The sequence below is a fragment of the Hyposmocoma kahamanoa genome, unplaced genomic scaffold (genome assembly GCF_003589595.1).
Source record: "Hyposmocoma kahamanoa isolate Upper Pololo Valley unplaced genomic scaffold, ASM358959v1 62, whole genome shotgun sequence".
Classification (NCBI taxonomy): Eukaryota; Metazoa; Arthropoda; class Insecta; order Lepidoptera; family Cosmopterigidae; genus Hyposmocoma; species Hyposmocoma kahamanoa.
Genome location: NW_020653850.1, coordinates 17,685,532 through 17,702,906, shown reverse-complemented (window position 1 = coordinate 17,702,906; position 17,375 = coordinate 17,685,532). Strand labels below are relative to the sequence as shown.

Here is a 17,375-nt window from a genome sequence, read left to right as displayed (position 1 = left end):
AGAGTTTCTTGCTCGTTCTTCTCAGGGAGGTCAGCGTAGTGAACGAGGAGTAGCTTAAATGTGACGTTTTCAAGTGTAAATTTATTTTACCTATGGAATAAATAATCTCTGAGTTTGACTAGCTGTAAAATAAACTCAAAAATTCACCCATGCACTGATAATGAAATATTAAAAAATAATTATATTTATAATTGTTTCTAGGTTGATTGGCGATGGGAAGATCAAGACGGAAGCAATGGCAGACGAGACAAAGTGAATAAAATACAGGATTGATCTGCAGCTAGCTGCAGCTAGCTACAGATCAGCAGCTGATGTCGTATGGGATAACGGTTGAGGGAATGGCAAATTTAAAGGTAAAGAAATGAAAATAAATCTCAATCTGAAGGTAAAAGGTAACTTATTATGTAATTTTATGGAGACATATTCTAAAAGGGCATTCTACCAAAAACGTACCACACATAGCTTTGTTTGTCGATTGATACGAGGATCGAGTATATAACCAGAAATAGAGACGAAATAAGGGCCATATATTCCTGGTAACACATTAGCAATACAGCTCTTATAAATATCAACTCCCGTTTGCACTGAAATATAGACAGACCAACTACTGACCTGTGTGTACGTCTCCGTATATTCCAAAAATATTCTGTATTTATTGTAATAAAGATAATATCTCTAACAATGCCCTGCTGTTCTATTCGGTGGTGTGGGAAAAACAGCAAAACATCTAATTACAAAACAAACGGAATCACATTTCATCGGTAATTAAATATTAAATATGTAATTTTGCAATTTTCGTCCATTATAGCAAAGCTCAAGTTAACTGGTCGATTTGAAGTGAAACAGTTGACGACAATCATTGACGACACCCGTCAATTGTTTCGAATTCGGGCTAGCCAATCGAAGCGTATTTGTCACAGTAATGATATGACAGAGCAGTTTTCAAACAAATTAAATGACGTGTCGTCTCTATTTCTGGTTATATACTCGATGGATACGAGTTATGGTAACATTTATCAAATTAATAGGTATCTAAGATATCTAAAGTTTTTCATTCAAAAGAATCCTATATAATACTTTTAACCTATTGTAGTGATGCTCTTGTTGATATTACTGATATAGCTACTATATATGTTATCCCTTTGTATCTCATAAAGATATTAATAAAATGTTATCCAATATAACTATAATAATACTAACGTACTCGTATATTACCTGGTGTATTAATTCAATCTTAAACTTCATGTAATTACAAACACATAATTCGCGAGTAATCAAATACCCATAAGGGTAATTATACGAAGCGACAGCATCGTCACACGTGCAACTGTTCCTCAATAGATGGTGAACAATACAAGTCATTAGTTACCGCAATTCGTGTGCTTAAAAGTGGATTAGGAACGTCTTGATTGATTAGCTTTATGTAGGTTATCTGTCTGTGTGGGATCCTCGATTATTTGGGACACACTATTAAGAAAGGTCTAAGAGTAGATGATGTCTGGCAAAGTCCCAAGAAAGGGTAGAGAAGTAGGAGTCTGACGAGCAGTATCATTAAAATCACATCTCTCTTAGGATCCACGTTCTACGAGGCTTTGCATTCGGCCACAGACCGAGACACGTAGCGATGAATAGTTTCATGAGAATAATAACGACTCTCAGCAGTAAGAAAACCGAGGTAAAGGTAAAGGTTGTAGAAATGTTATTACCATGCAGAATCAGGTATTTGAAAATCGATAAGTCTCATATGCATTGATTTATATTTTCCAACTTATTGTATTAAAATTAAGAATGATTGTAAAAAAATCTCTACTTGTATAGTGAAAATGTTACGTATTCACTATTGATGTAATTTTTTTTTTTTATTATCAAGAAAGCAGTAGGTGAGTAGTATTGGTTCTATACAATATTTTTTGAAGATGCAATATACATATATTAAATAGCTCTTATTAGGTGAGAAGCTAACCTACTATTATATTATTTGCATAAAAACCGTCTACTTATTTGGCTACAAGAGCAAACATATATAATAAAAGTCGAAATCGTTTGCACAAAATTTTCAGCAAAACACACAACAAAAGATATACGGAGCTTGTTAGAAGAATTTACTTTTATGTTCCTTTCGAGACAAGTTTATTGCTACTACTGTATTTATGTCAATAGAGTTAACAATGAGTCATAACGTTTAACAATTTTATGGAGTCAGGCCTTTTTGTCTCCTAAAGCTACTGTTACTGGAGTCCACAAAAAAAGACAATAGAGTTTTACTATCGCCATCTCAGTGGCAATTTTGTGAGTTGATAATGCTAAATATAAAGAAAACGTTCAGTAAATTCGTAAACTGGAGTAAAGCGGAGGCTTATGTCTCTCCCAATGCGCGCCATTTCACCCGGTCTTCAGCTCGTTGCATCCATCTGCTGCCAGCAGCCCTTCGCAAATCGTCAGTCCATCAGGCCAGAGGGCGTCCTACACTACGTTTGCCGACTTACTTACACTTCCCCGTTCTTCAACATATATGGCCAGCGCACTGCCACTTCAGCTTGTTTATTCTACCAGCTATGTCGACGACCATATTTCTCTATCGGATAACCTCGTTCCGTGCATTGTCGTTCAAAGACACTCCAAACATAGCTTGTTCCTTAGCTAGCTGAGCCACTTTCAACTGGTGAACTAACCGTATGGTGAGTGTCCACGTCTCGGCTCCGAGTGTCATAACAGGTAGAACGCACTGATTGAAAAACCTTTGTTTTCAAACTTTGTGGTATGGGTGACGAGAAAACTCGACGGACTACCTACGTGTCGTTGCGTTTATAAACAAAACTTAATTTGTTAATTTAAACAATGCGTATCAATAGTAAAAACCTATTCAATTCAATTCATTTATTGCTTTAAATGTGGTGAGTACAATACTTGATGGTAATGTTTACAGAATGCTGTTTCACACATTTAGCCATTTCTGACATGCAATGTATAATAAAGCAGAGTACATGCAGAAATCTGTCAAAATTATAAAGTTATGTGCTTAATGTAATATCTGCATATAACATTACTATTACAAATAATCCCACAAATTTATACATTACACAATGTCACATAAATCCTTGTCGTAAATTATAACATTTCCTGTAAATAAAGCATTAATATTATAATAAGTTTTACATATTTTGTTCACACTATAATATGTCTTTTCTTTCAACCACAGTTTTCATAAGCACTTTAATTTATGGCTGTGATTTTAGTGTATCAGCCAAAGTATTATATACCTACATACATTGCTTTATTTTCAGGTGCACTCAATGCCGTTCGTAGTACAGTGTCCATAATCAGTCTGTTTTGGTGTCTATAAATCCGTTTTGATTATCTTTGGCTCGCTGGAGAAACCTTCATGTGTTCGTACAAATATATGTACATACTAGGGAGCGACATAATTCCAAATTTCCGAAACAAAAGTCTACACAATTGATCTGGACACTCTGTCAGTATTTAGAAATCAACGCAACATCCCGTTGTCTGTCCAATATTAAGAAACTTAACTAGGTCAATTCGCAGATGAAACGCAAATGGATAACGATGCTAGCTTCTTATTCACAGCAGGGTTCAATTAGAGGCCATTTGTGTTAATCCACAGCTGACTGAGGGAACAGTATCGTGGGATGATACTCGGATGATTCATAAAAATACCCTTCACTGTCTAAATAGTGTCATAAAAATTTACTAGCTTTTAGGATTGTTAATCTATTTAATGTTTACTTTTAGTTTCGTCACTTTTCTCGTGAAATATTGTTTTTGTTTTTTAATGGGTTATTGGGAAATCAGGTCACCGTTTGGATTCTTTAACATTGTAACATTCTTTTAGTATTGTAATGACTGTAGCCAATCGGTAGATATAACAATAAAAAGGATTATGTTGATCAATTGTGCTCAATATCATCTTTTAAATCCATCCATTTCATTCCGTAACTTTAACTAACTAACCACAGACGAAAATAGCTCACTCACATAGATTCTGTCGCTTCCTTGGTACATTCTTCTACTTTAAGTTAAAATCTACTTTGCATTATGTCGCCATGAATAAAATTAGAAGACTATCAAATCCTAGCTTAAGTGTAAAAAGTACAATGAAACAGAGGGTTTGCTGTAAATTGTTTCATAATTATTTTTATATAACCATTAACCAGAGTAATCGCTTAACATACGTAAAAAAAATGCAGTCGAATTGAGTACCTCCTCCTTAGTCAACCGTGACCATGGGACCTGTAAAGGGCCCGAAACGTCGGTTTGTTTGAAAAAACAAATATTCAAATCTGGAAAAATAGTTTCATTTCCTATCCGGAAAAATACTTTCATTTCCTATACCTCCTCCTTTTTTGAAGTCGGTTAAAAATAATATGTTTCTGAACAGCATTCAGTTGTCTGTAAAGAACACTGAATTAAAAATCTACCTTATTACGTGTATATTAGAATCATCCCACGACATACTCACGCAGTATTTTGTCCATACTTACAATCTCAGGTTTCCCACAGGTTACGTCAGGCCCTTTATAATTATCTCCACGACGGTAGCAGTATTCTCTTCAAGTCTTTCATTGTTTATTGTGTATTGTGCAAACTTTGCCGTGTTCATATTCTGTACAATGTAATCTCTCTCTTTACATTCAAGATATTCGTATTTTCAGATTTAGAAACTATTACCTAGATACGCGTATATTGTATATTTTAGTAGCAGTAGAGGTGCTTCTATTCTGAAGGGTTAGTGCTAGTAAAATTACAGGCACATGGGACTTGTCAACTTTATATCTCAGGGTGACGAGCACAGTGGCAGGTCTTTGCGATTTAAAATTCTGAGTGGCACTGCAAATATTATGAGTAAGAGTATTTCTTACCACCACCAAGTGCACGAGTTATTCGTCCCACTATTTCATCGAATATATAACCAGAAATAGAGACGAAATGTCATTTAGTTTGTTTGAAAACTATTCTACCATATCATTTCGGTGACAACAGCGCTCCAATTGACCAGCCCGAATTCGACACAATGACGGGTATCGTCAATTGTTTCACTTCAAAGCGACCAGTTTAACACGACGATTGACGAATATTGCAAAATTACATATTCAATATTTTTAATTACCGATGAAATGTGATTCCGTTTGTTTTGCAATTAGATGTTTTGCTGTTTTTCCCACACCACCGAATGGAACAGCCCATGGTTAGAGATATTATCTTTATTACAATAAATACAGAATATTCTTGTAATATTCGGAGACGTACATACAGGTCAGTTGCTGGTTGTTGCTGTACTATTTCAGCTAAATTGTGATTTCATCGCAAACAAAAGTTAATATTTAAAAGTGATATCAGTACCCTTTGACTGATGAGTTGCCAGGGATGGATGGCCCTTATTTCGTCTCTATTTCTGGTTATGTACTCGATACATTATTTGATAATCATAAAAAAGAATGTAAAATTCATCATTTTTTTATATATGAGCGTAATATTAAATCTAGTCTCCTTTTATGTAATAATAGATTTCATCGATTAGCAGACAAAATTGCTGACGTCGAAAATTTGGGGGATTTGAAATGTGAATCTTATTTGAGTCAAAATAACACGTGAATGTCAATAAAAATAATAATAATAGCCAGCGCACGTACAATTATTTGTTATCCATAAATAGAACAAATATTACTATCAACACTTTATGAAGTTTTTTATAAGATACTGCCGCGTTCGTTCGTTGAAAGGGCGTTTGTGACAAAAACTAAAATTCACGAAAATAATGTTTAAAGATATCCAATATAAAAAAAAATCTATCTTTTCTCTTGCGTGAACTTCATACCTTATCTACGTAGGAAAAAATAAAAGTAGTGACAGATCGGCCTTTCATTACTGTTGTCACATGCACCCTTTTAAGTAAACTCGGCAGAATAATAATTATATAATAATACACAGTTTTTTCGTTCTCCTTTCAAATTATTCGAAATTACTTGAGAGGTGTTCTTAGCTACAATTAGTATACCTCAAAATTAAATAGAACATTTTTATCGTTTAAATTTGTTTTCCTTGTTAACATTGGCAGCAAATCATTCAAAACAAAATCATGAAGTTTGTCTAGGACAGATATGGCACCCGCGCTTCGAGCGGGCTTCAGCAGTAAAATTAAAAAACAAAAAATCTAAATCTCTCTTCAAGAAACGGTCGCCGTCGTCGCACACGTCGCTAAAATTTGTAATTTCTTTTTCTCGAATAATTTTATTATAAGTTAATGGACTGTATTAACTTATAAGAAAATTATTCGAGAAAAAGAAATACTAGCATTTTATTTCCACTGGGCCTATACAAAGTTTTTATACCACATACAAGTTTTTTTTCTGCAACTGAGGTCTTGACTATTTTGAACTTAACTATTTGGAAGTGATCATACTTGTCAACGAGGAATTGGTGTGAGCTGGTTAGCACAAGCTTTATTTCCATGGAATAAAAGCAAAAAAGAACTTTGCACGTTTTGCTATCTACCGGCGATGGAAAATGCACAACGTCTTTTTCGCTCTTATTACATGGACATAAAATTATTTTCTGACCTGCTGACAAATGTGGCAACTCCTAAACCTTAACCGTTAATATTAAATCTCATCCCAATTCAAATCATACACAACAAATGCGGTCTTCGTAGAAAGTAGGGTTATTAGGTCTGATTATGATTATGACCTGTTAGTTCTGCAGCGGCGGCTTTTGCGCATTCAATTTAAAATTCAGTAGATGCTTCGTCAAGATTACGATCCTTATGGATGACCGTGTCAATTCCGGTCACGTAATGTTCTGTGCTTTTTCAGATGTAGATTGTGCAAGTGAAACCTCATTGAAGTAGAAAACGATAGAATATGTTTTTGTTTGTCTTAAACTGCGTACTATCAGCAAAGTTGAAGCTTAACCAGTTCCAAAACAATTTTGTTTGCAAGCGGATATTATAGCTTACCCTGCCCTTTGTTGTTTAAAATATGATCCAGTCCTTTTTTATTGTTACTACAACCCGACGCTGCTTAAACTGGTAAGACGTAAATTTTTCCGGTAGTAGTAAAAATTTTATTTTAGCATCTCTAGCGAAGAAAGTATTAAGTTTTATACTGATAGGTGACTAAATTTATGATAAAAATCAAAAACAGTTTTATGCAAAAATTATCACAATGGCTTTATTAAAGTATATAAATAGTATACTTGTGACTTATATGGACATCTATTTACAAATTATATACAAAATTCACATAATAATCTACAGCAGTCTTATAGAAATGTATTTACATCAACCAACATTTACGAAATGAACGCCCTTTGAAAAGGCGAGAAATTACAAAAATATAGGTTAAAATCTTAATTATTACCTATTTGGTAAAGCGCGCGTTGCGATTATACAATATTCACAAGAAGCTTTTGACTAAAATATTTTACGTTGAGTTATGAGAAGCGTGGACTAGACAAGATAGGCTTGACCTGAAGGCTGAGTGTCAATTAACGGCGGCGGCGGTGGCCAGTGCCTAAATTCCCGCCTTCTATTAGGATTGCTACCCCCTAGTTCTAATGACGAGTAATCTGAATCGATTGACGAGTATATATGATCTGACGGAGGTCGACCGTCCGGCCCGTACGCAGATTGTAATTGCTGCGGACGCTCCTCAACAAATTGCGGAGCTGTATTCACTCCATCGGCCGGCCCTCGCATTTTCTCAGTAAAAGAAAAGGACCTCAATGTACCATTCTGCATACCACTTCTCATAGTATAAGAATTTATATTGTTTCTGTAACTAGATGTTTTGTTTCTGCACTTCCTATCCGGCAACGCGTAACGCAATTTCTCCCAAAATTTATTTTGGCCCCATCTTATTCTTAAACTTGTTTTCAAATATGGTCTAAGATCTGGATCACATTCGGCTTCAGACAATACTGAGCTCTCTTCTATTATGACTAAAGTATAAATTCGAGTTTTCAGAATTTCATGCAATGCTTGCCGAAATTCAAAACGTGACCATTCAGTTTCAATAAAATTCCTGGTTAGTATAAGAATAATACGTTTCGAAGCTTCCGCGGCTTCGGGAAGCGGTAATGTGCATTGCATATAGGCTATGTTATGTTGTGGTATGTCTCTGTAGTGTAAACATAGGTGATACGAAGGGTTTCCATTTTCCAACTCAGCGGCTAACGTTTGAATAACAAAGTCATCATCCTTTGGGCTGTAGCAGACATAAGCATCGTATAATTTATCAGTGTCGTCGTACGCTCCAGTGAATGGAAACAATCTTATTCCACATCTAGTGTACAGCCATATGCGAATTGTGTCTCTAAACAAGAAAATAACGAGGATGACTAGCATGATTAGCATGAATCCCGTGAGCGTGGTTACCATCATGGGCATGTAATTTGAGACCAACATATTATCTATAACAGAATCTCCAGCGTAATAGTCGCTGCATATTGTACCGTTAAAATTGAGCTCTTTCTTTTGTGGAGTCTGAGCGCTATTCCAACACCAAACGTCTGCTAAGTCAATAATTTTGGGAACATTGTCAGATATGAAAGCAGTAAATCTTTGTAGATATCTACACTTACAAGACCACATGTTGTTACCTAATGCAATTGCGTTCAAATTTCTGTTATATGTTAAGCTCCAAATTGAAAAATCTATTAATCTGTTCCCATCCATTCTCAATTTTTTTAATAAACGCAAAGTTGAAAACGTGGTATTACCTATATGAGTGATAAAGTTATTTTGTAGATATAGCTCATTCAGCTGTGTGAGATGTTCGAACTCGTAACCGTATAAATATTTCAACTTATTATTCGCGAGATTCAATTTAATGAGCGAGGACAGCCCAGCGAAGGTTTTGTTTTGTATGATTTCCACTTGACTCGAATTTACATAAAGTGATCTCATATTTTTTCGTCCGATGAATGCATAATTTTGTAGTTCTTTAAAGTCGTTTCCATCCAAGTATACCTCAGTAGCATCCATAGGTATTTTTTCAGGTATTTCAATTGCACTTTGACTCGAACAGTCTACTACGTTAGTATGCCAAGTGGGGTCGTGATAACAAGAACAATTATTGGGACAAGTCATTTGGCAATCGCAAGCCACGTAATCACAACAATGGCAAAGTGTGAAACAGTGAGTTTCATATGTACATAAAAAATCAGTAGATTTCAAATTACTTAAAGGAATATGAGTAACACCTCGAGTGTGCGTCATTTTACACAATACATTCTCGAGATCCATTATCCTTGGGTGTTGCCTCATTGCAGTCATATTGTTTATCAAAGGGAGCCATTCCATCGAACAATCACAGTTAAACGGATTTCCTCCGATGTAGAACTCAGGCAACGACTTGTTTGAAGGAACCGGGGACAACCGGAGGCTGTTGATATCTAAATGAGATATCTCATTTGCGTAAATATCAACTCGAGTAAGATTGCGTTTCTCCATAAACGTATTTACTTGAATATTGTTTATGTGGTTATTATTTATGAACAAAAGTTCCACGCTGTTCGGAATTGCTAATGGAGAGATTTCAACAATACGATTATGGCTGACGTCTAAAGTTTTGATGTGAATTTCATCTTGTAACTTATAGTAATTGCCCAAGTGTTCAATGAAATTTCCGTGAACATCCAACCACTTTAAATTAGTCGGTATGAAAGCATAATCAAACCAAACTAAATGATTATCAGACAAATTAAGCCACAATAAGCTAACTAAAGTTGCAAACACCCCATTAATATCAGATATAAAATTACTGTCAAGTCTGATGGCTTCCAATTGTTTATTTCTTTGAAAACTTCCCCTTTCCACGGCTTGTACTTTATTCCTTGCTAAATTCAATACTTGTAAACTCGGCAAATCCCAAAACATACCAATCGACAAATTTCCAATTTGGTTGTCAATTAATCTCAATCCAGTTAGTTGATCCAAATTCTTAAATGATCCATTTTTTATATCGGTTATTTGGTTCTCACCGAGATCTAAGGTCTTTAATAAAGATAACTCCCAAATTGCTTTTGGAACGTCTGTCAGCTGATTTGAACTTAAATCTAGTTCTTTTAAATCGGAACAATTTTTGAAAGCTTCAGAATCAATATTTATTAAAAGATTATTATTTAAATTCAATTTACTTAATACAAACAACCCATTGAAAAGAAATTCATCAATCGTGTGCAATCTATTTTCAGCTAAATTTAAGGTATGCAAATTATAAAGCGGAAGGAATGTATTTTCTTCAATGTACCCAATGGAGTTATTTCTTAAATCTAATATCTGCAGGAAGAATAAATCTTTAAACGTCTTACCATCTATCCTTGTCAACGCGTTATTGGATAAATTCAGAATGACTAAACGTATAAGGCCAATAAATGTGCCGCCGTCAATGTGAGCGCTCGAGAGCTGATTATTCGATAGATCTAATACGAGTAACTGTTCTAATCGGTGAAATACGCCTCTAGCTAACTCATATAGCAGGTTATTATTCAAATATATCTCACGCAACTCTTTCAAGTTCGCGAAAGTGCCCTCTGGAATAGACTGAAGGTTGTTATAAGAAATATTTAAAATCCTTAGCGAAATTAGTCCATTAAAAGTTTCTCCGGAAATATCAGTTATGTTATTATATTGAAGTCTTAGTTCCTGAAGTCTTCTCAGTCCAGTAATTTCCGATTCATCCGTCAACGACTTAATTTCATTATTACTAAGATCCAAACTTCGAAGGCCAGTACCACAATTTCTTCCAAAACCGAGACGGTCAACACTCTTAATTCTATTATGAGTTATATTTAAAACTTGCAAATTATCCAGTGGACAGAATACTTCTGAAGGTATAACTTTCAAACTATTTTCACCCAAATCTAATATTTGCAGCTCTCGCAGTCCGTTAAAAGTTCCAAGAGAAAGCTCCAAGTTTTTATTCGGACTCCAAACGTAGTTTTTCGATCGGATAAACAACTTTTTCAGTTCACGTAATCCTTCAAAAGCGTTGCCTGGTATCCTGAGAAGTTTGCAATTGTGAAGTGTTAGTTCGGTGAGTGTTGAAAATCGTTGAAAATAGTTTGCCTCAAGGAAACTTTCGAAGAGCAGTAGTTGGTTGCACTCGACCGTGAGTCGCTTCGTAATCTCAGGAGGTACAGATACAAAACTGGAACCATCGGTTTCAAGGGTCCGCACCCGACATAAGGTGCTACCCTCGACACTGTCTGATAATCGGCTGCAGTTATCCACGCCCCGCGGCGCATATGCGGCATTAACACCTAAAGTCACTAACAAAAGAGTCAGCAATTGAAACATTTTCTACACACATTTGTCTATACCGATCTAAGCGAAGCGGTAATTAAAAACATTCAGTCACTAATTCACTATCATTCAAATTAATGTTTTGTACAGAGATATAATCAATGATTTGTTTTCACTTCACTCAGTGTGTTTACATCGCGCACGTACTTTCGGTGCGGAAGGCAACGCAGACGCGTGCCGTCCTCATCTTGGCTCGTGTGCAACTGACGAGGCATTTGGCCTGCCAGTGTGGCGGCAGTGGCGCACTCGTAGCCGCCCCTCTGCTCCCTCCCCACTATCCTCATACCCCTACATAGTTACACGTTCCCTCGCATGGCGCCACTCGCGTCAGACCGAGCTCTCACACAATTATGTAATGTTTTCTTAATCGAGCCACCGCGTCGGCTTTAAAAAAGGAAGCCTACACCTTAGAAATTATTATTACCGGTGCATCGTCGCGGCTTTCCTAGAATAATCAATGAGTTATTGAATTATACATGAAAGAAGCCGGTAGTAATGGTCTTTATTTTATTTCTTAAATCGCAGTTACAAGTATTTTCGACCGTTATTGAAGTAAGAGTAATCATAAAATTATCTGCAGTATTTTTACTTAACAAGGGGATTGACAACATATAGCAAGGCGCAGATATGTTGCAACGAGTACCCTTAATTTCTTTTGCTGTCACTTATTGAATTCCCAGCTCACATACTTGGTGAAGATACCCAATAAAGCTTGTTTGGCGTCGTGTGCCCCTCACATGTTTTTTGTCTAAGGAAACCTGCAGAATTTTCAAATAGTGAAGGGCGTTTCGGACAACAAATACCAGTACCAAGTACGGTTGAAAGAGGCGCGAAGTTGGTAGGAGTTGATAATTTGATTTCCTTGTTCGGCACGTAAAGTCGTTTACGGGTCTCACTGAAAGTTGCCTATGTACAGGATGCGGTAGAACTTTTAGAAATCCCGGTACCAGGACTAAAAACACGTCACTACGCGTCCTTTGTGATAGGAGTTTTATTTAGTACTTTCTATTTGAGTACTTTTGGGCTGTTCTATTCAAAGCAACCCCTATTTTCAGGATATAAAAATAATGGTAGAGAATAAGGAGGAAACTTGAACTATTGTAAAAGAATATAAGAACAAATAACAGTTCAAAAGCTTCGTTAAAAAGACACCGATCTAAAAATAAACTAGCTACCCCGATACGACAATAGGAAAACTAAAAATTTATCAATCTAGATCACGACTTTCATTGAACGACAAAAACTCAGTAAAAGTTTTCCAGCTTAAGTGATAAAACACGTTAAGGACATCCTAAAAACACCATGATATCCTTAATATTAATGTCTTGTGGCGTATCCTGTATCAAAAGTTGGTGCTGTCGAGAGTTCTTAGCGCTAGCTTGATAAATGACTTCTTCTACTTTTGTGAAAGTTGTTCGTGTATTTTTTCCTCTGTATCTGGAGGCTGGATGTCACAGGCTGGCAGAACGTGCTCCGACTGCCAATAATGTTTCACTAACACGATCTCGTATCATCCCGCTGGATTATTCGGCTCGCTGTCATTTTTAAATTCGCTTTTTATTCTTCGGAAAATTTCGCTTTTCGTAAATTGTTCCAAGTTGAATTATTTTCTAATAAAAAGATTACAAAGTGGCGCGTTTAGAAGTCAAGTTGAAATCTCGATCGCATTTATAATGGAGAAATAATCGTTTCGGATTTTATCCGTGGCCATTAAGAAGAACGACATGGCTGAATTGCATAATTTAGAAGCAAGGAAGTGTAATTAAAATGCACATTATTTCGCGGCTCTTACTCTCAAGTTTATTCCATTGTTATCTGCGATCGGTTTGCGTAGAGAATATGTCTCGGTGAGAATCCAGTTATTGGTAGTCGTTATCTTGGATGGTATTAACGCTGCGCCACCATATATCAAGGACTTTGTTACTTGAGATTGTACGGTAGTACGGGAACTTTAAATATGTTATTCAATTTATGGCTTTCGAGGCTTTGTGGACTGATAAACAATGGTTGAATTCGTAGATTTGAATTTATGGTTTTATTAGAATTTAAAATACAGAACTTTTATTCTCAGTCAATTATATCAGTTTTTGTCACTATCTATTATTAGAAAACTACCGTGAAACTCAGAGATTTTAACTAAACTAACGGATAATTCATTTAAGTCGAATTTTTAATAAAGAACTACGGACTGGTTTGACATTTCGAGTAAAAAATCGACTTAAATACTTGAGTCACTCGTTACTTTAGTAAATCTATCTACAGTTCCTAACGCTTTTTACCGTATCTAACTTTAGGCTTTAAGTTATGCGTGTATATAATCGTGATTTATTTCTTACAACTAGAACAACAGTCTTTTTTCATATGATGTGTCCCAAATTCATAATTAACCCGTCGTGTGAGAATCTTTATTATGTAATCAGTATTTAGATACCAATAAGCGCACTACAGTAATATTATTATTGGTGGCTATTTAATAATGGCTTTCTAATTGCCTATTGCCAGTGCAAAACAACATTTACAATTATTCTAGTCAATCCACTCGACCGTACAAACACAGTACTTAAACAAAAGTACTTAAGGGAATTGTCTCACCGTAATTACAGTGCGTTCCATTCCAGCATGAAGTAAGTACTAGGTGGAAGTCTGGTCTGTCTTTAGATATCCTGTAATCGGCACCTAAGGCCGATTCAGTGCGACGACTTGCACGTATATTGCGAACACTTGTTTCTATTGCATCGAGGGCAACATTGAATATTACAGGCGAGTAATGAAGGAAAGTTGTTACAAGTTAAAAAATGTATTGACGCCCACCTATGTGGCTACTCTCGCATCATTTCTACCAGATTAATGTAGAAAAAAATAATTATAGTTTTGAAAGATAATACAACGGGTGGATTCACTATCGAGTTTAGTCGGCACCAATAAAAAAGCAAAAAAAATAAAAGCAAATTATTATAGATACCTCGTACTTAAGATAATTATAAAACTGTATGTAGTAATGTTCTAGGTAGTACAGCCGCGTTGTACCAAGTCATATATAGGAAATAACAGTTCACATCTCTCCACAGATGCCATAAATACGAGCAAGGAATAAATCCCATCCGAAATATATACTACAACTTACTGCGCAGAAAAATTATAGTATTCATCATTATCATCCACAACCTGACTTCACCCATCACTGGTATAGGCCTTCCGTTGTTGGCGCCATCCATTCAATTCTAACTTGGGCTCACACAACTTTTCTCACTTTGACGATGTCGTCTACCCATCTCGTTTCAGTATGTCCTACGTTTTTACAAACTAATTACATGCACATGGGATTTGTCAACGTATGTCTCAGGGTGACCGATCTTTGCGATTTAAGACTCTGAGTAGCCCTGCAACTACTATAGACAGGCGTCTCACTTACCATCAGGCGCACGATTTGTTCGTCCCGTCACAAGGTATCATTCAAAACATTGTAGGCCGCCATTTGGTTGTAGCTTTATTTCATCTGTCATCAGTGTTATTCGATCTCCTACGTCTATAAGGTCTAAAAGCCATTATCTATGAAAATATAACGTCATCATCAAAATATAATAGAAACGTACACACTTTAATTTTCAATAAAGAATTTGTGGCGATTCCCCTGTTGGTGATTCGCACCGTGTTCTTAACGCCCGGTTTTGGTATATAAATTGGAATGAAAACGATACGAGTAGAATAAGCATGAAGGGAACCAACACGTATATAAAAAGGACTCTTTGATAAAAAGTATTCACTTCGATTGATGACAAATTTAGTCCATAATTTTTCTATCATCAAATAATTTAAATTAACAAGATACGCTATTTATTACCTTAGAATAATAACGCATAGAAACCTAGCCCGCACACGCTAAGTGAGGCAAATTGTAGGACTTACACCAGCGAGCGGGCTGTCAGTGCTCAAGGTCAAGTTGCACCGCGAGCAGCTAAAAAATTTTTGCTAAAAATGACGAAATGTGCGGTAATTGGGTTTAAAAATAGATCAGACAAACATAAAATAGACACTAACATCACATTCCACAAGGAAGTAACGCGTTTCAACTTGTATTTTTATGTAAATATTCACTAAAACAGAAAATTAATTTCGTTGCATCATTATTTGTATATTTGTGTGCGTGCCGACGAGCGTAAATACAAGTTGCTTACGCCTACATGAATTTGATTTTTGCCTCACTTGTGACAGTTCGTTTTTTATGAAACTATCATTCTATGCGTTATTATTCTAAGGCTATTACATTATAAATGCGAATTTCTAGAAGTAATAATACATTATTATAGAGGCCGGGATATCAGGAATTGCCTGACAAGTATTAGTTACAAGGCCGAACGCCAATGAGACCTTGCATTATACGAGTCAGGCGATTCCCGTTCCTGCCGAGGTAAGTACGTAAACAGTGTTTTTTTCCCAAAAAATGTGAGGAAATATTCAAAGACTAAATAATGAAGAAGAAAACGTGGACTCATTTGAGTTAATGAAAATACAAAAAATAACACCAAAAGCCAGTTCAGTTTATTTTAGCGCCGATTTGGTATATTCCAGAGCACCACAATTAAAAGTAAAAAAGTAATATCGCTGATTCTCGCACCAACGAACACTGATGCTAGTGAGCAATTGGCTTTATAACAGTTTTTCTTTAGTCTGTTTACATTAATTGTTAGTAGACAGATTTAAAAACTTAGAGCAGCGGACAGAAACGGATTTTCTTGATTATTTTCCTGGTCTAGGTCGGTAAAGAGTTGTATGGTCCATAAACAACAAGATGTCGTGTGTTCTTTTTTGAAAATAATTCAAATACGAATGTGTCGCACTATCAACGTATTTTTTTTAATGTTAAAGTAAATAAAAACATTTCAAAAAAGTTGTCAAATAATTTATTTATATTTTGTTTTAAAATTATGAAATTGACCATAAAAACCTTTGGTGTTAAAAAGAAATTGAAAAACCTGATTTTCAGTAATTTGCAAAAACGTGCTTGATCCACTAGATACTTTTAATGTGTGTAGTTCCAAGCATGTTTGTGAAAATGTAATTTCTAAAAAGATTTAAATTCATGTCTGAAAATTATTCAGTGAACGGAAAACGTCTTTGTAGATAACTCCACAAGTTGTAAACTTCACTATTTCGCGACGATTTAACTTTGGTCGTCAGGATGTCGTCGAAAACTTTCTTATTAATGCGTTTGGTAGTTAATCGTTGCCGTTAGCAAAGTGTTATTTTTAATTTACCCAAAACATCTGAACACAACATTTTATTATCAAAATAACTTTTGCATGTACTGTAGCAGCAGTAGAGCTCCTTGTGAAAGAGTTCGTCCAGGGAAGTACTGCTTTCTTACCTATTTCTGCCACTTTTAGAATTAGAAGCGTAAGGGAGCTGGTAAAATTACAGGCAGATGAGACTTGTCAACTTACGAAACTGAATTAAGGCATGTATCTTATTTAAGAGCTAGACTCTTGTCGGTAAAGTTGGTAAGTAAGGCATGAAAGTAAATTTTAAATTATAAAGTAGTACGAGCTCGCTAGACTCGGTTTACTGTTCAACGGACAGCTTAGTTACAGAAGAATAATAAGATAATAATAATATAATCACTTACTACATATTTATTTATACCTGTTGCGATTGCATTACTGCACGAAGTCTGAGGAGATAGTGGAGTATATCAGACATAAAGGAAAATACACTCTCACGTACCGACCGAACATATGTCGGCTTTAACGAAGGAAGAATTTTGGCCGAAGGCATATATCGGCGATTCCGCGGCCTGTTACCTGACACCAGATTGCGCCACATGTCGCCGACAACTGAAATTAGTTAGATATGGTGTTTTATTATATTGTATGTATGTTAGTCCTTAAGGTATATATTGTATGGGTCATGTGGCCTAAAATAAATATAAAATAAATAAAAAAATATGAAATAGTTTTTTAATTATTTATTTATTTACATATACTTGTTTCATCATCAGAAATACTTACAAATACACAAACTTACACTATCATACTTATACATCTATTCCACACAT

The 17,375-nt window shown here is 35.5% G+C and overlaps 1 protein-coding gene across 1 annotated transcript; it reads right to left on the bottom strand.

Moving 5' to 3' along the window:
- Window positions 1-7,185: 7,185 nt before the first annotated feature.
- Window positions 7,186-11,561, bottom strand: LOC113229586 (toll-like receptor 7). The gene is made up of 2 exons (XM_026463238.1): window positions 9,478-11,561; window positions 7,186-8,904 (listed from the first exon to the last, which is right to left on the bottom strand). The coding sequence occupies exons 1-2, from the start codon at window positions 11,315-11,317 to the stop codon at window positions 7,466-7,468; spliced, it is 3,279 nt and encodes a 1,092-aa protein (XP_026319023.1). The 5' UTR covers window positions 11,318-11,561; the 3' UTR covers window positions 7,186-7,465.
- Between the last annotated feature and the right edge of the window lie 5,814 nt (window positions 11,562-17,375).

Coding starts and splice junctions, on each gene's coding strand:
- LOC113229586 (XM_026463238.1), bottom strand. CDS start 11,317: ATGTTTCAATTGCTGACTCTTTTGTTAGTGACTTTAGGTGTTAATGCC. Junction 8,905..9,477: donor CATAAACAATATTCAAGTAA/ATACGTTTATGG, acceptor CACTTTATGTAA/ATTCGAGTCAAGTGGAAATC.